At 41.3% G+C, this 26,487-nt stretch overlaps 2 protein-coding genes across 2 annotated transcripts; both read right to left on the reverse strand.

Moving 5' to 3' along the window:
- Positions 1 to 1,001: 1,001 nt before the first annotated feature.
- Positions 1,002 to 14,981, reverse strand: ube2b (ubiquitin-conjugating enzyme E2B (RAD6 homolog)). Its single transcript, XM_080748409.1, has 6 exons — positions 14,832 to 14,981; positions 6,325 to 6,405; positions 5,295 to 5,320; positions 4,112 to 4,201; positions 3,329 to 3,417; positions 1,002 to 2,775 (listed from the first exon to the last, which is right to left on the reverse strand). The coding sequence occupies exons 1-6, from the start codon at positions 14,873 to 14,875 to the stop codon at positions 2,647 to 2,649; spliced, it is 459 nt and encodes a 152-aa protein (XP_080604535.1). The 5' UTR covers positions 14,876 to 14,981; the 3' UTR covers positions 1,002 to 2,646.
- A 3,412-nt stretch (positions 14,982 to 18,393) lies between these two features.
- LOC308304799 (E3 ubiquitin-protein ligase RBX1-like) lies at positions 18,394 to 18,714 on the reverse strand (the record flags this gene model as incomplete). The annotated part of the gene is made up of 1 exon (XM_080749429.1): positions 18,394 to 18,714. The coding sequence occupies one exon, from the start codon at positions 18,712 to 18,714 to the stop codon at positions 18,394 to 18,396; it is 321 nt and encodes a 106-aa protein (XP_080605555.1).
- Positions 18,715 to 26,487: the final 7,773 nt, after the last annotated feature.

A 26,487-nucleotide genomic window follows, 5' to 3' on the forward strand; every position in this document is an offset into this window, starting at 1 on the left:
TTCTCTCACTGTCAGAGCTGGTATGTGGACGCAGTGGTGGATTCTATAGATGGACGGCATCTATAATTATTCTCTCCGACACGCACGGCACGCGCACATGCACGCGGTCACCGAATTAAGTTTGAATACTATGAAGTGCGGCAGGTCTATTGTTTAATGTGTGAATTCCTTCGTCAGCTGCCATTATCACCTTAAGACTAGCCACGTATCTTCACCTCAGACTGGGCTGAAGTCCACATTCTTGCTGACCCATGCAGCATCTCCTCCTGTGTATCGGATGCACTTTCTCAGAGTTTTTTGAATGGCTACGCTCGGCTACGAAAAATGTCTGCAGGTTACACTACGTATATTGCATATCACGGTAGAACACACCACTGTGTGGACGTCACATATGCTATTCAATTACAATGCCAGTAGTTCTCCAACATTTTGAATTTCAAGGACCACCATAATTTGTACACTCAAATTAGGGTCCATTTGGAACCTTTTCAAGCAACCTAGAGGGTCCCTGGACCTCACTTTAAGGACCACTACAATAATATGTATGTATGCAATACTGTATGCATGATTTGAATTTTCATCAAATTATATTTATTTTGCCTCACTGATAAAGAGCTCATGTATATAATGATACATCAGTCAGTGGTTTTGGACCCAGTTTGTATACTGGGTTCCCAGAATGAACAACCTTTTTTGTGCTACTTGATCTCAGATCTCTAAGTTATGATCGATGCAAAGTTCTTGTCCAAGTTAAAAAAAATAAAGTTGCAATTTAAACCATTGGATTGGTTGTCTATAAAATGTCAACCTTCCAATTCTTAACGGCAAACAATACTGATAAGTTATATATTCCAATAATGCCTTGCAAAGTTTGTTGAATAAACCCGAACGTGGAACAATCCAGTAAAAGAAAACAAATCTCAAAGTCTGAAAAATGTGTTTTATTATGTTTATACAGCATATTGTTAAGTATACATTGTTTTTTTAAGTAAACTCACAAAACTTTATATAACATATCCCTTCTCTTAAATAAGGTGAAATGAAGTCACTAGTCACAACATGACCAATAATGTCTGTCTCAAAATGAAGTCTGAATTTATGCAAGTGATTTCCATGGACATTTTACGCTTGTCTCAAGATTTCTTTTTAATTGGGTGCCACATTAATTTGACAAGTAGGCACCACAACAAACTAGGACCTTTTAATTGGGTGCCACATTAATTTGACAAGTAGGCACCACAACAAACTAGGACCAAGGGAAAAGTTGCCCAAGGGTCCGATTTGTACAACGTGCAACTTGGTCTAACTTTGATCAGTAATCTGTTTGTTTCTCCGTTCCTGGAGAGTGTGTACAAACACAATGCTGTGTGCTGATGTATTGGCTATAGAATTGTATGAGCATAATTACAACTCACAATGGCAGGTGTCAGAGGCAACAAGGCAACCCACAAAGCCACTCATTTTCCTGTGGAGGTCTGACACAACATGCCATGGAAGCATGATGAAATGAGCAAGTGAGGCAAGGAGGTGAAAACATTTGGCGAGCTGCAATGAAGTAGCTAAGATTTATTTGAGCTACTACAACTAATTAGGTAGCTTATAAGGCAATTTATGTGAAATGTTTTATGATCAAAAACTATAGCACAACACACTGATTTAATATGAATTCTCACACCAAATAACCACCCTTTTCCTTGTGGCACTGGCATCCTTGTTCACCATTTTGTTTGACTCTGTTCAACAGATAAATAAATATTGCGAAAATAGCCTATCTACTTGCCTTGCGAGACCTTACCGCCAACTAAAAGTTCAGAGCACCAATATATATGTGTGACATGTGTCATGCATGATCACTGGGTCACAGTATAGCCGTGGCCCGTGACACCTGCCAGTGTCAACTCTTCAAAATGATCAAAGTAGTTCTGAAATTAACGAGAAGTTTTTTTTTTGTTTTATCTTCTAGTCAGCACTTGGAGTGTACATGGAGAAACAAGTGTATTCCACCTCTGATGACCTTGAAATCGCGGGACTCGTTAAATCAATATGCTCGTCAACCAACCCTTTCCAGAACAGCCCGGTTGTGTTCAGTCACACCCAGACTTTACAAAATCACTTTCTCTCTCTTTTAAATTCTGTAAAACTAAACATTAACAGCATCAATCCAGCAAAGAAAAAAAATAGAAGAAAAAAGATATATTACAAATTCTGTTAGCAATAACTTATTTCACATCATGCAAAAAAAAGAAAAGAAATTAAAGGACAAGAAACACAAATATTAGATTTCTTTTTTTCCTCCCGCTCTCCTTTTTTCTTCTATGAGTTGGCAAGCAAGTAAAAAGTCCACACTGGCTCTTTCTCTTTGTGTTATAATTCTTCTTCTATCGAGGTGGCACTTGAGTTCTGTCGTGTTTTTTTCAACGAGGTAAAATGAAAAGATTGAATTGCTGGGATGATAGAGAGGAAGAAAAGAGAGTGAAAGAGGAGATCCTCTGCCTGGTTCACACTTCGTCGCGGGACGGCGCCGCACGTCGAAAACAGCCGGCCTGCAAGCGCTGCGTCCGCTACGCGTCGTGAGCTCGCAGGTCGGCCATTTCCGCCGTGCACTACGCTGTCGCGCGGCGGAGCATGAATTTAAAAGGTAGAAGTTCAGATGTCCACCCAGCTCTGCTCCACGATGGCGGACACCCTCTTCTCATACTCCCGCTTGTTTTCCTGATAAAGCTGCGCTGCCTGGCTGTTGGCAGGGCTGTTGGGGTTGGGCTCGTCCAGTAGTGACTGGGGAGAAGAAAATCAAATATTAACCACGTTAAACCCTGCATATTGAGCTGTCTTTGTGTAAAAAATGTAAAACTCAATTAACAAATATTTGAGAAAAAAATGAGAAAAATATGCATATCTGCCCTGTGTACATTTTGTTTACAAGGTTTTATTTATGTCACAATCACAATGTTCATCTAAATTATATGTATAACAATTAATCGTCAAATTAAAATGTCAGGATTGTGACAGACAGTACCCTAGCGGGTACAGGTCTACTCTATCATTTATTTTAGAAGGTAAATAAACAGTGGAAAATGACAACCACTGCCCTTTTTGACCAAGATCCAGCAGGGCTCTATAATACAATATCATAAAGTATTTCCTTGACACCCAATCCCTTCGGCAAAAATTGCAGAGCCACAAGCTCAGACGTTGTGTTGTGAGCTCGTAGATCAGCTATTTTCACAGAATGTTCAGCACAGAACAGGGACGCTAGGGTCAAGTGTTTAAGGAAGCGAACAAATGTAAGGCACACACAAACACACTAACGGTGTAAGGGCTAACCAACCTGGATGGAGGTGAGTATGGATGAGACATCATACGTCGGGCTCCAACGATTCTGAAGGATGTCTAAACATATACTGCCATCTGCATAAACTAGAGGAGAACATGCAGAAAAGTTAACATCGGAGAAAACAGCTGATCAAATCCACAAGAGTCAACAAAATCTCTAGGTAGTCTTGCGAGCCAGACTGTTGCCTCCCACAATTCTCAAATGCTTCCGTCATACAGTCAGTGGAGTCCGAAAGCTCTGAAAATGATCAAGAAATAAAACGCCAAAAAAGAAGAACAGAAGTATAAATCATGCTAATATTGATCACTGTTATGTTTAATGATGACAAATGGAGAAACTTTATATGAGCCTGAGTTGTTAACCCAAATTCCCTGGTACCAGGCAACTGGGATGTGTTTTACAGTTGTTTGAATGTATTGAAGTTATTTACATGAATTGAAACTCTTTCACTCCATTTCTTACTTGTGATTTTATATTCTCGAAATGGGGGGTTATCATAGCATTATATACCACTATTTATTGATATTTTAATTACAGTTTTACAAGCAAAATGTTGTTGCCGGGCAGATCTGCTCTTTTATTTTTCACCTATGCCCAAAATAGGAATGCCAGGTTGAAAGTGGCAAAGAATTCGGCTGCATCATTTCTATATACCAATGACTTCAAAAAGGTCAACCGACGATCTCCTAAATACAGATACATGGGTGAGGCTTTAAACATGACATAGGGTGTAAGAAACGGCAGTGCCTTTTCTGTTGAGGGGTGGGCTCAGCTTACCATTTGGGTGAAACATTCTGGAGACAAAGCGAACTGTGGGAGGCTTGTTGGGGTACTCTTCTGAAAACTCTATCACAAGCTTAAATGTTCCTGAAAAGGATCCAGGGGGGAAAGAGAGGGAATGAGGAACAGAAAGGAAGTGGGGAGGGGGAGGATGACAATGTGTGGTTTAGATAGTGGTACATAATACAAATAATAGAGAATTATACGTTTCCATATAAATACCACTTGCTCTAGTTATAGAAGAGCTAATCGTTTCAAGGAGTCTGAAATGTGAGCTCTGCAGGCTAATGAGACCGGAGATTATCTGACAGGGCAAAAAAAAAAAAAAAGAAGGAAAAAAAGACTAAAACATGAAATCCCGATTCAGCATTCCTGATGCCAGAAGAACAGAAGGAAACACAGGGGCAGTAGCAGGGTGTACAGTACAGTATGTTTGTCTGCATGCACGCAGGTAGGGCTGTCACAATTATTACATAATCGTCTAATCGTGATTATTTGACATTATCGCAATTATTTTGTCATAATCGTCATAATCGTGAATGTTGAAAAACTTCCGAAATAGTGATGCGACGTGTTGTGAGCTTGTAGATCGGCTATTTCCACTATCAAAGTTATTTTTTAAGTAGTAAGTTGTCAAATATGTCAGTAATTTCTTTGTATATTTAGGTTATGTCTCATATCTACCATGTGCAACTTCAAAGCCTAAAAGCCAAACAGAAATGTAATTATCAACGACAAAAACACAATTAAATCGTTAATCGGCAATTATTTGAGTGACAATTAATCGTCATGTAAAATGTCATATCGTGACAGCCCTACACGCAGGTATATGGCACATCAATGTGGCTGGGGACTTGGGGCGGACACAGAAAGAGAGAGAAGACTGTATATTATTGTGTATTGTACAAGCTCAAACCGTGTCGTTTCCCCTGCACTTCGAGCTTGCGGAACTGCTACTTTTGAGGAGATGCTGTGTGAAGTAGGCCATTCATAGGGCACTCATTTACGAAAAACACAAACATTTGGAGATAAGTCGGTTTCTGCCTGACAGCAACACGACGGTGATAAAAACTGAAATGCTTCTGGGCTACTTCAGCCTTGTTTCCAGTAGCTGATTCAATAACACGACCCCACCCTGTGAATGTGTGCTTCATGAATTATGATAAACTGCACAACTTACCATCTTCAAATGGTGTCGCCACGGGTCTGCAAAGGAAGAAAGAGAGAGAGAGAGTGGGAGGTAGGGAGAAACAAAGTTAGACAGAGAGCTCTAGAGAGGCAGACAAGGCCCCCTGTGGCTACCAATTAAAAGTGCTTCCTACTGGAAAACATACTGTACATGACCATGACAAGTCTGTAATAAACTCTTGTGCAGGATGTGAAAAGTCCAATTTCAGAACAGAAGGGTCATGAGGCTTGAGGTTCTTGACTCTCACATCGCTTCTTTTCCCTGACTGACAATTAGTGCAGGAACTGGACTACGGCTAATGAGCAGTGAGCCCTTCACAGTCCAACAAGCACTGCGTCACCGTTTATCAATGAATTCCTCCGTTATCTACCGTACCTTTAACTCCTGCTCCTCTTTTATTTAATCCCCGCTTCGCTACCACCCTGATTTCTACCTCAGTGTTTCTCAAACCTTTTCATGTCAAGAAAATTGATTTTGGACCCCATCATAAAATATCTTGTGCCAGGGACCTCCTTACAAGATTTGTGTTGTTAAAAATCTTCAAAATAATGTTTATAATAGCCATATAAAAGTGGTTATGCTGACTTTTCATTGGGGAGAGAGGGCAGAAGGGGGCTTATTTTTCACACTGACCACAGGTACCCTATCGTCCTTATTCTGGGCATGTGATAAAACGGGGAACGTTGGACAAAAATAGGCAAAACATTTGGCAATAATACCATCTATCACCCAATAAGGCCAGACACTAAATAATTACATAAATAAAACAATGCTGGCACAAAGCAAAACAAAAAGAACATTGCAGTGATGCGTTTGCAGAAAAGCAAAGCAAATGCTGCTGATCTCCCCCCCCCCCCCGGTTTGTTGCTTTGTTCTTCCTTAAAAAAAAAAAAAAAAAAAAAACACTTCTCTGCATGCTGATTGCGCTGGCACTGCAAGATAGAAAGAGGGAGGGGAGAAGTAGAGATAGAGAGAGAGAGGCAGAGGGGTGGAGTAGGATTTATACTAGAGAATGACTCACCCAAAAATAACCGCGTTCCAAAGCATGATGTTGTTTTCCGACGGTGCTCCGCTCACGCCCGTAGGGGGGTCTTCTTGAAGTCTGCGTAGTAACACACACACACACAATGTGGATGTGAGACAGAGAAAACAGGGTTTTGACTAGAGTTATGGTTATGACGTGCGGTCAGCCATTTATTTCACCAACGTGGAAGAAGCAAACACAAACACACCCATTTGTGAAATATGTGCGTATGAATGTGTGTGTGTGTGTGTGTGTGTGTGTGTGTGTGTGTGTAATGTTTTTTATAAGTGCCTTGTTGAAGATGAACATTTGAGTCAGAGAAGAATACATGATCCTAAAAAACAGCCTAGTAGAAGCACTGATAAAGTGAGATCAGATGCTTTCCTAGCTGCAATGTCCCCCGGCTTAAGCTTTAGTTAGAGGCAGGTTAAAAGCTTGATTTGCAACACTGCACTGTCTGGTGTTGCATGCTGTAAATAGCAGATATACAAGCTCACAACCAATGTGACACGCTTGTCGATCTGCCATTTACTGAGCACGACACCGCGGCACGCAACTAACTACCAACGGCAGTTCCCTATGGAGACACAAAGAAACTCCTTTGTGTCTCCATAGGGCGGGGGTCAGCAACCCGCGGCTCTTTAGCGCCACCCTAGTGGCTCCCTGGAGCTTTTTCAAAAATGTATTAAGAAAAAAAATGTTTTAATATGGTTTCTGTTGGAGGACAAACATGACACAAACATTCTTAACACTTTCCAATGCTGTAAAAATGTGTAGAATAAATATTAAATGTAATTATCCTCATTATGTATTTTTAGCCATTTTGACAGTAGGCTAATATAGGTAATATAGACTTTTAATATATTGTCACTGTCGGGCAGAAACCTTGTATCTCCAAGTTTCAAATTTGTATGTTTTTTTTTTCGCAAAGTAAAGCCCTGCTTCATCATACAAGACTGACGCACAAAAGTAGTGAAAACAGCAGATCTACAAGCACACCTCGCGGTGCGAGGCGTTGTGTGCTTGTAGATCGGCTGTTTTCACTAGTTTAGTTAATTTTGTAAATGATAAATACTAAACGAAGTTTTGGACATACAAGGTTTCTACCCGACAACGACGATATACAGTATAATATAAGGCTTTTATAATTTTTTGTGGCTCCAGACAGATTTGTTTTTAGTTTCTTTGGTCCAATATGGCTCTTTCAACATTTTGGGTTGCCGACCCCTGAGGGAATGGCTGTTGTCGGTCATCAAATTATTGGCTTAGGAATGAGAAAAACTAAAAAGTATCTATGAATTCAAGTCTCCATGGGGTGAGCAATCGATAGAAAATACGTTCTTTTGGGTAACCTATCCCTTCAACAGTTGTTGTTGCTTTGCTGCCACACGCACACAGTATATAAGACTGTGTGTGTTTGATATGAGACTACCTTTGACTTCAAACAAACAACATGCATTATGCACTGCAAACATGCCCAGAGTCTGGGAGACGTGCTGGTGATGCTCTGAAACCCTTCTAGTCGGTCAGTGGGGAAATATGCATGCAGGCGCACGCCGCACGGTGCTTCTGTTCTGCTGTGGCTTGTTGTGAACGGGACTGCTGCAACACAACATAGCCTTCCTAAAAAGGAAGGAACTATTCATGATTGGAATACAAAACACCACCCGACCTAGCAGCAAGCAAACCAGGCAGTAGCCTTAAAGGAGAGTTACTTTAATAGCCCTCAGGTTGAAACGACTTGTGGTTGAAAATGGGTTACAAGCCTGCTTCTGAGCACAGTACTACAGTAGTAGAATGTTTTAATCTGTCCGGATGAAGAAGTTATTTATGTGCTTTTCTGGCACTCCCTGAACCTCCTAATTGCTCCCCATGAGCAGGTTGGTGCCTTGCATCAGTGGTTCTCAAGTTCAACCTGTGGGGACTGGGGGTCCTCACGTGATTTCGGGAAAATCGCGCTCTTTCGAACGACCATCATTTCGACCGGTGGGTTTAGCGACTCACTCCACGGGGGTTAGGGTGAGGGTTAGAGTCGGGTGTCGAAAAGATGACATGAAGTAACAGCGACACGCTCCCCGTGATTTCTGTCAGGGTCCCCAGATGACAGTGAAGTGACAATTTAAGAATGTTTAAGACAATTCTAATACTGAAAATAAAAAGGAAAGAAAAAAGCATTATGCATCAAAAAGTAATCAACAAAATGACTATATACTATAAAAGCTGGCTGGTCAAACATTGGACAAATCATAAGAAAGAGGCAAACATTTAGAAAATAGACGATCTACAAGCCCACAAAGCCTCGCATTGCGAGGCGTTGCGAGCTTGTGGAACTGAGTCTAACAAATGCCTCAACTGATACAATTCGAAGTGCTTATCGGAGTGGGGGGTCCCCGACTCCTGAGTTCAAATATGATAAAAAGTTTTGGGGGGCGCAGTCTAAAAGATTGAGTACCACTGCCTTACATGGTTTCCTCCACCGTCGGTCAGTCGGTGTGTGTTTGAAATGGGTGAATGTGAAATACAACGTGCTCAGGAGAAAGGCTATACAAATACAGCGGAGTCCATTTACAATTTACGTTCATCTGTTATGTCCCATGGCTTCAGACAGTCCCACTGCAATTAACCTCATTTACAATTAATCTGATACAGCAGCTCTCTGTAGGTGAAGGGATATTGAACTCATGGCCCACTAGAAACACAGGCAGATACCTCATTTTACTACTTCATGCATTATTATCCCTGGAGCTAAACTGGAGATTATACTAGTCTATTATGAACAGATTATTCCGACTACTACAGTAGTCGTAGTCAGTCCTGGGTAAAATTTCAGCAGAGCTCAAAATCCCACACTAAAGCTGGTTGCACACTGCTGCGTTTTTCGGGCCAAATATTGGAGTGAATTTCGGAGCACGCAAATAAAAAAAATCAACCTCACGTTGTGTCAGTCACGTTTGCACACTGCCGCCCGTTTCGCGCACCACTCAGTCCCTTGCTCTCTCTATCTCCCTCTCTCTCCTTGTCCTGAAAAACGCATTTCGCAACGAAAAACGCAGCAGTGTGCAACCACCTTAACGGCTGTAAAGACAACACAACGATTAACAGTCAGGTGGTCAAGAGCCAGGTGATGTTTATTCAGTTTCAGACTCTAACCACTTCTTAAACCCTTAAACCCCATCCTGGTTGTGGGGAAGACATTCGCAGAAAATAGCTGATCAACAAGCTCCGATGATCGATAAGATGATAGAAGATAGATATTTAATGTAGAGCGAAAACAGAAAATTTGTATAGAGCCCTGAGGGACTTCGGTAAACCATATTCACAATTTTCCAACGCCCCATCGTGCTTTGCGCAGAAGGTGTGCGGCAGCTTCCGGCGCCACAGCCGAGTGTGATCTACAAGCTCACAAAGGTTTGTTGCATCTGCAACGCGAGCTTGTATGTCTGCTGTTCTCCGGAAGTGTCCCACAGATAATGCTACAGTAAATTCGCACGGGGTGGATAGCGTTTCACCCATACGTAACTATACCTTTCAAACCGGGAACCCCTCTTGGAGTTGTTGTTGCTACAGGTATTTACTATTTACAGTTCTTTTTCTGTTAGTTTTTCCCCCCAGTTTTTCAGAAAAACTTAGGTAAGGATTTAGAAGGCGTTTTTAGAATCTGTCTCAGGGTCAAGGGTTAAGCGGTTAAAACCTAGATGATTCAGTTGACCAGGGTCCCCCAGGAGACTATCATACAGTAGGTGCACTAGGGTGGATCTTAAATTACCTTTTTTAGATTTTCTTGAGTCTCACCCCCCAATTATGTTCCAATGTACAAAAAAATGCTTTGGTTAAAATTTGGTTGAATTTCAAGCATATTTAGAGGTAGCTCAATCAAGTCAAAGATTGTACATTTTATTGGTCAAAATCGAATTGCACTGCAGGCACATTTAAGTTATACATTACACATTATTCTTATACTAAGCACAGAAATTATATTTTTTAAGCTTCCACAATCTAAACACAAATCTGATTACATGTTTGTCATATGTCAAACCAGAATTAATGTATTGTAGGAAATAGCAAAGCAAAGAATGACAAATTGCTATTTTTAATTTAACGTGCACAATGACATGTCTTTATTGCACACTCTTCAATCATACTCACAACACACAACAAGCACACAGCCCCACTTCCTTGTTTACCCCCAAAACCCCTAAAAGTCACTGCAGTATAGTAATTCAGTAGTTACTGATCAATTAAAGTTTGTTTACGGCTATCGGGATACTTGTGCCGATGGTTCTGCACAATTTGCAGCAAGTATTGGAGTTGGGACTCATCTTTAGTAATGAGACCACAATATTCTTGTAGTAGGGCAACCCCCACGCTCTGCATGATCATTGACAACATTCATCGCCTTCGCTACAGCCAGAACTTCTTGGTAGTCCACCCTGGGCTCCCACTCATTGGGATCAATGTCAAGGAAGTCATCTGGGAGATCCATCATTTTGAAAAGCACCTTGGATTTGGGAAACACAAAATCTTCAATGTTCTTCCTTGCAATTGTTCCAAGGTCAACAGTAATTCTCTTCATATGCCCCTGTTCATCATCTTCATTGCCATCTTTCATGGCTCTCACCATCAGCCTCTTCGTTTGCGTGCTCACTTGACTGTCAAACAATGCAAGTCCGACGATCTCTGGAGCCAAATGATTGGAAAACTTTTGAGAAGCAGCTTTAGACACCTCAGCATTTATTGATGAATATTCCAGCAACGATTTTAACAGCTGCCAAGTCATTTAGTGGAGCGCTGACTGCAACAGTTGCCATCATCCATGCCTTCACATAAATGCAAAATGCACAAATCCATGCATGCTTTTTCTTCCCTGAGGGTCAGTTTGAATTGGCCATGAAACATCCAGATCTTCAAACAATAAATAACCTTTGCCATCCAACGGGCATGATGGGTAGCTCCTGGAGCTCTTTATTCATCAATAAATGCTGAGGTGTCTAAAGCTGCTTCTCAAAAGTTTTCCAATCACTTATGGTGAACAGGGGCATATGAAGAGAATTACTGTTGACCTTGGAACAATTGCAAGGAAGAACACTGAAGATTTTGTGTCTCCCAAATCCAAGGTGCTTTTCAAAATGATGGATCTCCCAGATGACTTCCTTGACGTTGATCCCGATGAGTGGGAGCCCAGGGTGGGCTACCAAGAAGTTCTGGCTGTAGCGAAGGCAATGAATGTTGTCAATGATCATGCAGAGCGTGGGGGTTGCCCTACTACAAGAATATTGTGGTCTCATTACTAAAGATGAGTCCCAACTCCAATACTTGCTTCAAATTGTGCAGAACCATCGGCACAAGTATCCCGATAGCCGTAAACAAACTTTAATTGATCAGTAACTACTGAATTACTATACTGCAGAGACTTTCGGGGGTTTTGGGGGTAAACAAGGAAGTGGGGCTGTGTGCTTGTTGTGTGTTGTGAGTATGATTGGGTTAGGGTTAGGGTTATGAAGAGTGTGCAATAAAGACATGTCATTGTGCATGTTAAATGAAAAATAGCAATTTGTCATTCTTTGCTTTGCTATTTCCTAGCATACATTACTTCTGGTTTGACATATTATGACAAACATGTAATCAGATTTGTGTTTAGATTTGTAAGCTTAAAAAATATAATTTCTGTGCTTAGTATAAGAATAATGTGTAATGTATAACTTAAATGTGCCTGCAGTGCAATTCGTTTTGACCAATAAAATGTACAATCTTTGACTTGATTGAGCTACCTCTAAATATGCTTGAAATTCAACCAAATTTTAACCAAAGCATTTTTTTGTACATTGGAACATAATTGGGGGGTGAGACTCAAGAAAATCTAAAAAAGGTAATTTAAGATCCACCCTAAGGTGCACTCGATAGTCCCTCTACAGTAAATACCGAATGTTCGCCTATTAAGGCATGCCCAGAAAAGGAATGCAAGGTTCAAGTGGTTAAGAAGCCCTTATTGGAATGCTGCTGACTTAAAAAAAGAAAAAAAGCTTTTTTGCTGAATATAATCCAAATGTGCCAAGCAAGTGCAAACATGTACAAAATATATTATTTTCCTTTCATACAGCTGAAAAGAAAATGGCTGAAGTCGACGGGACTTTGTCCACATTGTAGATTGTATATTCTCTCCCAGGCCTAATAGTATGCACAGGCAAAACAAGACCACTAGAAAGGCTTTAGATTTGGGTGTAAATGTGCACTTGAAAATACTGACTACAACTGTCTATGCCTGCTTCACTATGCCATGTTTGTTAGACCTAGATTCACATCTAGACCTACTGCACATACATACAGTATAAACAGAGCTGCCTGCTACCTTTAAACGCATTTTAAATCTTTTTTGTATACTATTAAAATCGTGCTGAGAAAAAAGAAATGCTGAAATTTGTTCCAAAAGCTTTATACCCTGTATAATGACACAATGTGACATAGCTCTGTTTACACAATGCTGAATCCCCTCCAACTATTATGTTCCCCATTTTCAACTATTTTTATTATATTTTGACACTTGCTTTGGCAAATGATAACCGATGCAGATAAAGCTCCTATGAATTGAAATTGGTTAATCTACTGTAGTTTTTAACATGGGCTGGAAAACAAACTACAGAAATCATTCAGCCTTGGGTGCCATGCCCCTTTTAAGTGGCTAATGTAAATGTGCAGGGCACACAAGATATACAATGACGGATTAAAGGCCAAACAAGCAGGGCCTGGGCTATTTTAACTGAAGTGATAAACAAACAACATGAAGGCTTCGCTTGGTCACAGAGGCTGACCCCATTATCTCCAGCCAAGGAAAGGAAAGCCCCATTGTTTTCTCCTTCAAACACAACACACACACACACACACACACACACACACACACACACACACACACACACACAAGCACCTGGAAAGTGGAAACTGGCAGTGAGTCTAGTATTACATGCAAAGTTAAGCTTCATCCTCAGTCTCTGTTAACAGGTGTGTAGTGTCTCTTAAGTTTCTTTCTCACTCACTCACTCACTCACACACACACACACACACACACACACACACACACACACACACACACACACACACACACACACACACACACACACACACACACACACACACACACACACACACACACACACACACACACACACACACACACACACACACACACACACACACACACACAGTGGGCGGCAGTGGCTCAGCAGGTAGAGGCGAGAAAAGTCCTTGAGCAAGATACTGACCCCCTAACTGCTCCTGATGAGCAGGTTGGTGCCATATACAGTAAATGTGTGCACAATTTACCATTTACAGTCCCTTTGGGGCAAGACAGCACAGCAACACCTATTACTAGTACTACACAATCAGCCTATCTCGGAGAAGTTGATTTCTCCAAGAAATTGTTTAATATATAAAAGTAGAATAAACATTCCATTACAGCAACACAACTTGATAGAACAAATTCATTTTACACCGGACAGGTAGAGCCAGTGTTTCATAAAGTCAAGATACAATGACACACACACACACGCACGCACGCGCACGCATACACCTGCCCCCAGGGACACGTTTAATTCAAACCGTCCTGTTAGTCGTCTGTTTTAGTGTTTACTTTCCATTTTTCCCCAGACAGTCAGATGCAAACATTTAAGACTCCGAGCCATTAAGATATATTCCTCCATTACAGCAGGCGCCCTGAGTGATGATGAGTGACATTTCAAAGAAATAATATTCATCAGAGTTTACACAAGGTGGGAAAAGATCAGGAACATGAGAAAACAGCAGGCCATTATCTGAGGAACAACACAAGCATGCTTCATCATGTATTCAGCCAATACAAAAATAATAGCAGAAAATTTGGATACAACGTAAACCATTGGTTCTTCTAAAAGTGGGGTCCGGGGACCACCAGGGGTCTTCGAGGGAGTTCCAGGGGTCCCCAGCTAAATGATAGTTAGGAACCAAATGGACCCATATTGGGTATGTAACTCAAGAGTTAAATTAACACTGATTTTACGATATAAATTTGGATCCCCGAGATAGAAATGGCATTAAATGTCAACTGGGGGTCCTTGAAATTAAAATGGTCTAGATCACTGCCATACAGGTACATTTGGAATCATTTAATACTCTCATTAGTAACATTATTGTTAAACATGTGCATTACTTCATTTACAGTAAGTCTACACAAATTAGAGAATGCAGAAGGATTGTTATGTTTGATTGACCTGTTATCTCTACTATGGTAGCAGCATCAACCCAGCATATGGAATTGTGGACAAAATCGTATCCAACAACAACATATTCTATAGTTTTATTGGGTCTGGGGAGGCTAAATCTCGTCAAATGGTGGTCCGTGGCTCAAATGCCGAATAAATAATGGACCTTGATATGAGATAAAAAGGATGAAAACCACTGAGCTAACATGCTAACATGCTAACGGCAGCTTCACTGAGAGCCAAACAACAAGACAGGAAGATGCATGCATTACATACCGTTTAAAATCCCGCATAAGTCGTCTTCTAGCCGGGGTCGACATGATTGGAAATGTTAAAAAAGGGTGGAAATGCTCAACGATAAAAAGCTTATTATAAATCCTAAACTAAAAGGTTATTTCTTTCTTCCGTTTGAACCCTCTTTTCTTCTTCTTCCAAAACAACTGCCTGGCTGGTAGTTACTGGTGACGTCACGAGCCTTCACTGCCCCCCCACAAGAACCAAAACATACATGAGAAGAACAGTGGTGGAAGTGGAACAAGTAAGTAGGCTACTATCAATACTGCAATGTAGAAATACTCTGTTACAATCTCAAAGGAAATAAGCTTGCCTTAATACCCGAGTTTCCTTTTAGTTGACCTTGTATCAGTGAACTGTTAGGCCTACTGTCATGAAACTGTACCTTTTCCTATGCAAAACTTGTAGACTACTTCAAGTTCACCTTTGGGACAACCAGGTCTTATTTTATTGTTGTTTGGGACACCACCCACGATCAACACAATCCTGAGTTATTTTTTGTGTTCAATCTGTGTTTTTAGATATTTTAGTATTACAGTAGCCGCAAATTGCAACACTAGATTTTTGGAGCCGTGTGCAGAGCACATGGGCTCCCTCTGAGTGGCAATGTGTGTCCTGTCTCACCAGTGAGAACTGTCCCGTTGAGTTCGAACAGTACCTTTTATGACCACACATGTTAAGGGAGGGGCGCTGTTTTCAGGCCAGGCACACACACGCACACACACACACACAGGGGGGAACACATAGAATCAAAAACATAGATCTGGAAGTGCTCAATTTCACGGCTCCACTTCGAACCAAGGTTTGATTTTTTTTATAATCGGATGAATCTAGGGTTGCAATACCTCCCATAGGCAGCCGATGCATGAAAACAGTTTTTTGCTAACTGATTGTATTAAACGACTTCAAACTCACCAATATTGTAGCTCTATGGAAAGCTTGGAATTTACTCTTGCTAACTGCAAAGTGTTTGTTTCTGAAAAATCCACCGTAGAAATGTTAGGAGCTACTTTCTATCAAGAAATTGGCTTCAGGTGATTATTTTTTCTAAGTCCTGGAGTTTGGAAGCGCTTGTGGGAAGTCAATCAGCGGTCCTGTGTACCAGCTGGTTCTAAATGTCACATAATGCTGGAGGCAACGGGACGCTGCCTAATGGAAGACCGAGCGCTTCCGAAGTTCAGCACTTAGAAAATAAACCATGTCTGCTCGGATTTCTTGACAGAAAAGAAATCATAGCAATTCTACGGTGGATTTTTCAGAAACAAACACTTTGCAGTTAGCAAGAGTAAATTCCAAGCTTTCCATAGAGCTACAATATTGGTGAGTTTGAAGTCGTTTAATACAATCAGTTAGCAAAAAACTGTTTTCATGCATCGGCTGCCTATGGGAGGTATTGCAACCCTAGATTCATCCGATTATAAAAAAATCTAGTGTTGCAATTTGCGGCTAGTATTACAGCATGTTACAACTGGTCATATGAAGCATTTTGCATCATATGACCAGTTGTAGCGTGCTGAAATGTGTGATATCGACATGTTGAACACACATGTTACTGTTTATAGGGAATGTTATATTATAAAGTTTTTCAAGCTCAATGGATGAATAAAACTAAAGTGTAGGCTGTTCTGACAGACAGACAGAACCTGTTCACTCACTAGGCAACTTTTATCAGACTGAACACAGAGAAACAAAACGTTGTCATTTTTGTGGCTTGTTATATTGCATTTAAGATATTCGATAATGATTACATTTTTTTAATCTACTATACTGTATTGCCGCAAACCTCCCATGCAAAGTGCTCCTCGGAGCACATGTGTCCGCCTGGTCAGATGTTATTGTGGATCAGCAATGTTGGGAATTCGCCAATCAGGATTGAATATGAAAAATCGCACCTGTGCGAAGGTATCAAACGCGACACACACATCTCCTTGTATGGGCAGTTCTGTCAGTGACATCAGCTGTGGTGATGTCGGTTTCTGTATAGGCCTACTGTACTTTCTATGACGTTAGTCTCGTGTGACGTCAGTCTCGTATTACGGACATAGGGACACACAATTTCATACTACAGACATAGGGACACACAAAGTCAGACGTAGGAGCAGTTAGCTCAACTCAAAAATCGTCTTGATCACTTGACTATAGAGATAATATGTACAGATTTGCGTGACAAAACTTGTTGCAGTAATATAACTTTTTTTTTTTGGTGCAAAAATCTGCCTCCTGGTGGTGCTATAATATGCGAATCAGACCCATATGAAAAGAATCACACCCGTGTGAACTGAGCGGTGGAGGCTGCGCACCGCATAGCCAGCCACTGACATAGCCATTCAGAGGAGCGGTCTTCCACCGCTTAAACATTGGGAAGTTTCGCTGCAATCAAGCCAACAGTGCCGGAGATTAGCTGTTCACATTTTAACAATTCCTGTTCGCACTGTCGTCCGGTGACAAAGCGGCGAAGCGCCCTCCGCAGCCGCTCTCATGGGTCTGGAAGTCAACCCACCTGCCTCTCCCCCCGGCAGCTGTTCACGAGAGGAACCGTCGTGCAGTGTCGGTCACTCGGTCGCCGGTAACATCGGTGTGTTGTTCCTTCCTGTTGATTGTGATCAAGCACGTAGCCACAGAATTTCAAAATGAGTAGCCCATATGCACCTATTATTACCTATTACATGCTCGTAGTTAAAACGGGCATGCATGGTTGTTAGATATTTACAATCTTATTACAGCGCGTCTGGACAAAGCTATCAAGGTCATAGATTTGTCAAGGCTTTCCTTAAAAAAAAAAGAGGGGAAAAAAGAAATGTCACCCAGGCTGTGCAGAAGATTTGCCTGAATTTTCTTTGTCCAACACAGTATTTTCTGGAATCTGTTTTGGATTCGTCCCAAGTTGACAAAATCATTTTCTTGGGAATTCCTTTGGGATGCTAGTAACATTGGATTGGGGTGCAGGTTATCATCAGTAATAAGCTGTTTAAATAAGTTCTTTAAACAGCTCTTCCTTCTTCACCATGTCCTGCAGAGCAATACACACACTGGTGTCTGCCAGCCAGGAACCCCCTCCTCCCACTTCTTCACAGGGGGCTTGGCTGCAAGAATCGGCAGTCAGGTGACTGAGGAACTTCCGATCTTCCAGATAATCAGGCCCTATATCCGGGCATTCCTTGTTGAACTCTCCCAGTTCATTTCATAGCCACTGTTCTGCAGTTCGTGCTGATTAACTTGAGTCATGTTCGTTTAGAAAAGCTTTTCTAGCTTCGTCTAGATTTTTCACTCAGAGAATCTGAAATTCTGAATTCTCCAGTTTTTTTGTTTGACCTTTGACCTACACTTATATTTGTATTTGTGAAAATAGCAGGTCTACAAGCTCACAAGTTAACACATCACAATTGTGTTGTGAGCTAGTATATCGGCTATCTTTTCAAATAGGACAAGTGATTTATTCATTGATTATTGTGCGTTGAGACATCGAATTTCTCTTTTGAGATGATCTGAATAGGTTTGGGAACCCCTTCTGTAGATGTTCGATGACCCTTGTTTAGGGCTAGGCTCAGATACCATACTTCTGATACTCCCATTCCGTATTGTCCAGAGGGCACACCTGCCTGGTCTTTAACCAGCGTGAGATGCAGTGGAAGTGGTACGCGTGGTTGCAGACGCCCCAGGCGATTTTGCACTCCTCAGCTACTTGGCTGGCCTGGCTGGCCTGGCACTCGATGCATAAATCCATGATCTGATTGCGGCAGATAGCACAGTTGTCCACGACAATATCCCAGGACCACATTGCCACAGCATTCCATTTCTTCACTTCAATATTTTTCTTGCTGCCTTGCTTTCCCTTTGGTTGATCAACTTCCATAGCTGTTGCCATTTTGACAATTATTGACTTGCTGCCAGTGTTGATTGATCAGATTAGAACAGTTAGAATTGCAAACTGTGAACTGTGGTGACTACTTTGGGCATGTGCTGGCTTAAATATCGTCTGGCAGTGTTTGATCTTGTGTGTCATCAGTGCCGTGATGTGTGAGTCATGCCCAATTATGGAGTTCCATGACCAAAATATGGAGTCCATGAAGTATTCTGGTAACAGTGGTAACCATAACAAGCTGGACTCAATCTTACCATGGATCACACAACGCTTGTCCGTCATAGTGGGGCTTCATCCTGGCAAGCCCAGATATAGGGCAGACAGACTTCAAACATTGAATATATCGATAGAACTGCAAATCCCCTATCCCCATATAAGGATGTGATCAATATGACCTCATAGACTGGCCTAGACTCCATAACCGGACACGATACTCCATATATGGGCATAAAAGGGACACAGGAAGACAGACGGCCTCCTGCCATGTGACCCTGCAGGACACACGCGCGTGCACAAGCACGTGCACACACACACACACACACACACACACACACACACACACACACACACACACACACACACACACACACACACACATCACCTAATTCACAAGTCAATTGTTTACATTCTAAATGAATTTGTTCCAGGGGACCCTAAATATAGAGTCTGGGGTAAACTAACTGGCAAATCATCTCTGGTGCATAGATGGCATTTCCCAAAATGTGTGACACATTCAAAATATATTTGTACTTTTTGTACTGTTGATGCCAATGCTTTTGTTCTTTTACTCATTTAACATTCTGAAGCAGACACCTAAACTGTGACTGTTATTTGTCAGGTCTGACTACTGATTGGTGCAGGGACCAGGTCAAGCTGTTTTTGCTTGCTTGCACAGATCCGTTAATTTCCATGAAAAGTGGGTAGACTCAAATTTGGGGGGGGGGTGAGGTGGGGGGAGGAGAGAGAGCGAGAGAGATTTCGGAATTTAAAGCCTACCCACCCGACAACAACTGGTCTCTGATAGCCACTGTCAATATTGCATTCAAGGCTTTACATATCACTCTCTAAACTTGTCTGAAAAACAAATGGAATGGTTTCCAATGCAGAGAGGAGTTGTTTACCTCGTTTCATTCTTCATTGCTTGGTTTGCATTATCCCTAACAAAATGTTTATGTAGTGATGTAGATGTTATGTAGATATTTGGTCTTTCACATGGTTTATGTCGTGGCTTTGCAGAAGGAACCATCTATTCGGTCTCTCTCTCTCTCTCTCTCTCTCTCTCTCTCTCTCTCTCTCTCTCTCTCTCTCTCTCTCTCTGTGTGTGTGTGTGTGTGTGTGTGTGTGTGTGTGTGTGTGTGTGTGTGTGTGTGTGTGTGTGTGTGTGTGTGTGTGTGTGTGTGTGTGTGTGTGTGTGTGTGTGTGTGTGTGTGTGTGTGTGTGTGTGGGGGTGTGTGTGTGTGTGTGTAGGCTATTTATTAAGAAATGCTGTAGGCTATATAAAAGTAAAAAAAAGATTTGGTTTGATTTGTGATTAGTGAAAATGTCTAAAATCAGGTTTCAAACTTTTCCATTTTACGCTTAAGCTTAATAATAATGCAATATGCAATGCAATAATAATGATGCAACTCTTATTCAACATTGCTCCTAAATAACTCAGATAGTGGATAGTTGCATAGCAACAGAACACGTAATACATGCAGATCTCCATTTTTATGAGCCAAACAAAAATGGGTGGAAAGTAACTAAGTACATTTATTCAAGTAGTGTACTGTACAATTTTGAGGTACTTTTATATACTTACCTATATACTTTTTATACTTCATACTTTAAACTACTACAATTATTTGAAAACTGTAGCTATGATTTAATTTGCAGATTTACTATTTATACTTCGGCTATTTGAGACTATACCAGGCTTGAATGAGTAGGCTACCATACACCTTCTGAAGTATAGACATTGTGCCGTGATTTTTCCACCCAAAAAACATGATCACCATGTATTATGATTATACTTGGAGGAAGATCCTTTTCAAAAAAGTGTACAGAAAGTGTTCAGATTATGTTTTTATGTGGCCATACCACACCCACCTGCTCATTAATAAGTATGCCTGGTTGTCAGGTGGGTGGTGACCCAGCTGAAGTTAGCCACAACCACAGTGTTGTTGAATGGTAAAAAGGGGAGGGGATGATATTATGATGTCATTATATCAGCATATTTCAATTGGGCCTTTTGACTCGGAGGCTTTAACCTTTAGGAAGTAACCAAAAAATACAAAGGGAGGGGCCTACTGGTCCAGGCGCATACCACTTAGGCATTGCCACGATTGCCACATAGACACGGATGCCTGGTGGCGTCGCTGGTTCGATTCCCAATCCATGCGACCTTTGCCCCATGTCACTCCCCATCTCTCCCCCCATTTCCTGTCAGTCTACTGCCCTATCAATAAAGGCATAAAAGCCCAAAAACAAATCTTTAAAACAAGAGAATACACAGGGAAGACATATTGGTATTGGTGTATTATAACCTGGGGGCTTGAGTAATGCTAACTCCATGTACACATACAAAACAGAAAAAAGTACAAAACTATGGCACCACCTCTTTAAAAGGATCCCTGCATAATACGACAAATATGCCTTAATACAATATAATTGTCCTCTATAACTACAGTGTAAAATTAAAAACACCTTAAATATTTTATTTCTTCTAGAAATAGCTATGATCTTTCACTCAATAGGGTGATCATCAACTTGCCTGTCGCAAGTTGATGATGTCATAAAACCAGGTGTGATCTATCCCAATGGAATTTATGGCATGTGCAAAAAAAGAAAAAGAAAAAACACAAACACATTTGAAATATTGATTTGATGCTCATATTAACCATAGGAAATATTAAGTTTTGTTTATTTTGCACATGCATGCCATAAATTCCATAGGGATAGTTCACACATGGTTTTATGACATCATCAACCCGCGATGGGCATTTCCCCTATTGAGTGAAAGAGTAGCTATTTCTAGAAGAAATAAAATTATTAAGGTGTTTTTAATTTTACAATGTAGTTATAGAGGACAATTATAATGTATTAAGGCATATTTGTCGTATTAGCCAGGGATCCCTTTAACTGTGAGACAGAGCCGTGTCCTAGTTTCAGGGGTGTTTCATGATGTGTGTGAGTGGGATGGCAATAGGACATTAGGCTCTCTACCCTTGACAATATTATGCTCATTTTGTTTCCACTGATGAAAAGGCCGGGGCACTGTCTGACTCACCCCAGAGTTATGTTGTGGCATCTCTGTCATCTCAACTGACTGGCATGACACATCAGTCCAAAAACCACAGTGACACAGACAAATAGTACAACAAACAACATAGAAAATATTAAAACATCCAAGGGCCGAATATATCTTATATAGCTTCCTGGCAATATTTTATTCTGTACTAATGTTCTATATATTATATAGAATTAGTATAGAACAGTACAGTGAGTGCACTGTAGACCGTAACCAGGTACCCTGCCTGAGGTCAGAGTGGGATCCTTCGAGAGGAGACAGAGCCTAGAAGGCCTTGGACTGTCTAGATGAGCTATTTTCACAACTTCTTAAATATATATTTTCTAATTTATGGAATTTATTTATTCTTGAAATTACTTGAAAAGAAAATAAATAATAATATTTAAAAACAAAATGTAGGAAACAAAAGATTAAGGGACCCATAGAAATGTGTCCACGACACACAAAGTGGTATAAAGGTTATTGCCAAAAAGCATTGTGGGAATTCTGTATATTATGTTGTTTAATGTTGTTGTCATCCCAGAATGACTGCAATGGCCAGCAGGTGGTGCTAAGCTGCCTGTTGACGTCCTTTTACCTGCACTTGCTGTTTGCAGACAGGAGATGGAGCTCAAGATCACAGGAGGTAATTTACTGTAGTAGCCTAGTGTTGTCATGGTTTCCCTGTATCCTAGAGACACATCAAACCCCTTCAGGTCCCCCTTCTCTCTTTCTCTCTCTCTGTCTCTTTACCTTTCTTTCCTTTTATCTTTCTCTCTCTTTCACAATCTCTCTATGTCAATTTCAATTCAATTCAAATTAGCTTTAATGGCATCATGGCATGAGAAAACATAGCCAAAGCATGTAAACATCATCTCTGTCATTTATGTCTCTCTCAATTCAGTTCTCTCGCACAGACACAGCACTCTCAGACACACACTCAGACACACACTCAGACACACGCACGCACGCACGCACGCACGCACGCACGCACACACACACACACACACACACACACACACACACCGTGTCTTCCCTGCTTGTTTTTTCCTCTCTGTTTATTTATCTCAACGGTACTCATCATATCACATGACTTTGCCATCATGTGACTTTACCATGTAGCCAGGATACTGCTGATGTAACATGATGTAAGCGATTGTAATGAGAACCATTGTTTCAAGGTGACCATGATTTATCCCACCCTTCAACATTGTGTGAAGGGTGGGTCCAATCAGCCCGGCACATCGGACCTTTCACTGTGACCATAAATGTTACTTGAGTAAAACCTGAGTTGTATTTAATTTACGTAACTATACTACAGGGAACATTATCACACTGCAAACTAAGTCAATACTTTTCAATAGGTGATGTATACGGTTACTAAGTTACAGATAAAACATGGAGGATACTGTATCACCAGCAGCCATGAATGCCTCCTTTTGACACATGGCGTTTAGGTTCTTAGATTAGAAGATAGACCTCAGTTGGCTTCTTAATGTCATGTGTAGCTCAGTGCACAATGGGTGATGTTTAGTACAGGGAAATCTGGTGACTCACCAATTACGTAAGTACTAGTGTATACTGCATACCATATAAATAATGCTAGTCGTTTCCTACAGCTGGCCCAGCTTCAAATCTTCCAATCTTCCAATCCATACTGCACAAGGACACTAATGGTTGCCCGACTGCCCGTAGCAAGTGAATAAAACGTTGGGGCAAATGGAGTTTGCTTTCAGGTTGCAACCTGAAAGCAAACTCCACTTCCCAGAATATTGTCTATTCATCAAGAACGATGCTACCTTCTTACAACTTGCAGTTGCATAATGTTTTCCAAAATCACTGTCGCCACTCAGCAATTGGATTTTACATTACCTATCATTTTATAATGGGGGATTTACTTTTCGGGCAACTGGGCATGACCTGTACTTGCCCAAGGCCTCTTTTAGACTTTAGTGTCAACCCCTGCTGCATGTCATTCCATCTCTCTTCCTCTCTGTTCACTCACAGTGCATTACAGCACAACACATTGTAAGTTTGTAGATTTGTTGTAGAGGGGGAAACGGAGCAGACCCAGTATAGACCCCTGGGTGGCTCCATTCGACTATGTATATTGAGGTTTAAGTGGCTAAGCTGAAAACCACAGAATGATAAACCAACTAAAGGCCAAGCCTTGAATGGCAAGGCATGTGGGTCACATGAGGCCGAGGGGACACCATGTGGTTGTGCGTGCCAGATTGGTGGCCTGCCCAGTCCACTGGCTGGGGGAATAACTGCACAATCAGAAAGCCATGGAAATATCTGTTCCCTAAGGGACGGTTGAAATGTTAATGCTGAAAAGAACGGGCCAAACCATGATCCAAGGAACACGTTGTCATGATCCAACACAGGAAACATGGTAACTTTGTAAAGCAATGATCCAAAACATATCCCAGAGAATACTTATCGTTGTCTCCAAATAGGTCACATACACTTAGCACAATTGAAAACAGACTATACATTTAATAGCCTTTATGTTTTTAGACAGCTATTGTTATGACAAAGAAGAACATGGTCCATGCATCTGTTTTACAGCACAACATGACAGAGATGTTCACTTATGAGGAAAGTGTTCCAGTAACTGAGGATGAAGAGACTCCATCAGGCAAACAGAAAATAGCAACAAAGGGCGTCTGGTTCAGCCAGGCAGATTTGTTGTTGTTGTCTCCAAACAACTTGCTGAGTGCATCACCACCGCACGTGTCGCACACACACGCACGCACGCACGCACGCACGCACGCACGCACGCACGCACACACACACACACACACACACACACACACACACACACACACACACACACACACAGTCTATGCCTGGGATTGCTTGATTGCCGCGGAAGTGGAAAAGCAGAGGGAAAATGGAGTTGGTATCCCTCAATACAGAGCTGTTCTTTTAAACAGCAGAATTCCTTAGAATTTGAGGACAGAGTAGAGACAGGACAGCCCTTGTTCTTGTTGATGCCAGGGCTGGGGAATAACTGTTATTTTAATTTGTTTTGAAGGGATTGATGACAGATTATTACAATATTAGTAGTTTAGCTTACCATTACATTCTATGTATAGTATTTTAAGTAGATCATCTAAAATTAACGTACAACTATAATAATCTATAAAAGCTGCCAGTTTAAAACACCCCCGCTTCCAGCTGGGGTGAAAAACAGGGTTTGCCCAAATAATACCATGTTATTCCACCGTTCCCATAAATCTGAGCACAAGCCTCTTGCTCTCTTCATTCTGCTTTAATCTTGGCCATCTTTTCATTATTATAATTACAAAGCTAGGTAAAAAGGGATACTTTGGGATTTGATGATTACTAATTAACAAGGTACTTGTTCATTAGCTTGTCCATTTAGGAGCAGCTGACGCAGTCTGTTTTTGATGTCAGTATAATAGGAGGGATGTGGTGGCCTGTCTGGTGGTTGGCTGCATGGGGCCAAGGTTCACCCTTTATATGAGAGACCATCTGGGTTTGAGTCATGAGAGTGCAAACACACATGAGCGTTGCACGCACACATAATATTTCCTGTAGCCTATAATTACAGCAGAGAGTGCAAGTAGGTTGATAATAGCTGTCTGTGGGTATCCACATGTACGTGGCCATACATACCCACCTACCCAAATATGGGGTGAATATGACGTTCATATTCACACCATATTTGGGGTCGCACTTGTCGTTTTCTTCTGAAGGTGACGTAAATTACCAGACACATTTGGCTATGGGGCCAGCCAACAAGGTGCACGTTGGCACCTCGACAGAGTGCAGTCTAGTTTCCAATCTTAAAACAGTACTTAAAACACCAAACATTCACTGAGTCCAAAAAGTCAGACTCTCCCGGAAGGGTAGATTACTGTAACTTGCAGGTTGGGTGCTTTACTAGAAGAATTCCTCTATGTCCCTCAAACTGACATCTATCAAATTATAACCTGGAGATGCAGGACTGAAGAAATAAAAACAAAACTTCTATTTAAATCACATTTACCATTAACAGGATAAGAGAGCTTCATACAACATGCAACCTTTTATGTCAAAGACCACCCAAAAGATTGTATTTAGCAATGGACCCCCAGTTGAAAATATTTTGTGCCAGGGACCTACATAGGCTTACAGGATTTGTGTACATTATACAGTATAATGTAGGCTATACATGCTTAAAGTGGCTGAACTGATTTTGATGCTAGATTAACTGATTTCGCTGGGGACCCCCTGTAACCCCCTCCCGGGGCCCTGGGGGTCCCTGGGCCCCACTTTGAGAACCACTGCTCTAGTCTGTTTACCATCACCTTCATTACAGCCAAGGCTGAGTAGGCCTATCGCCCCAAACAATGATGTAGTCTAGTATGCATAAACAAAATGGCATGCTGTCCTTTCTTTCGCCTTGGCGCCATTCAGTGCACAGACGAATTACTACACTTGAAAATCTGATTACAACTTCAGTGAGGTCACCATGCGCAATAAAACTCATTTTAACA

The sequence above is a fragment of the Nannobrachium achirus genome (genome assembly GCF_963921795.1).
Source record: "Nannobrachium achirus genome assembly, chromosome: 19".
In the NCBI taxonomy this organism is placed as follows: domain Eukaryota; kingdom Metazoa; phylum Chordata; class Actinopteri; order Myctophiformes; family Myctophidae; genus Nannobrachium; species Nannobrachium achirus.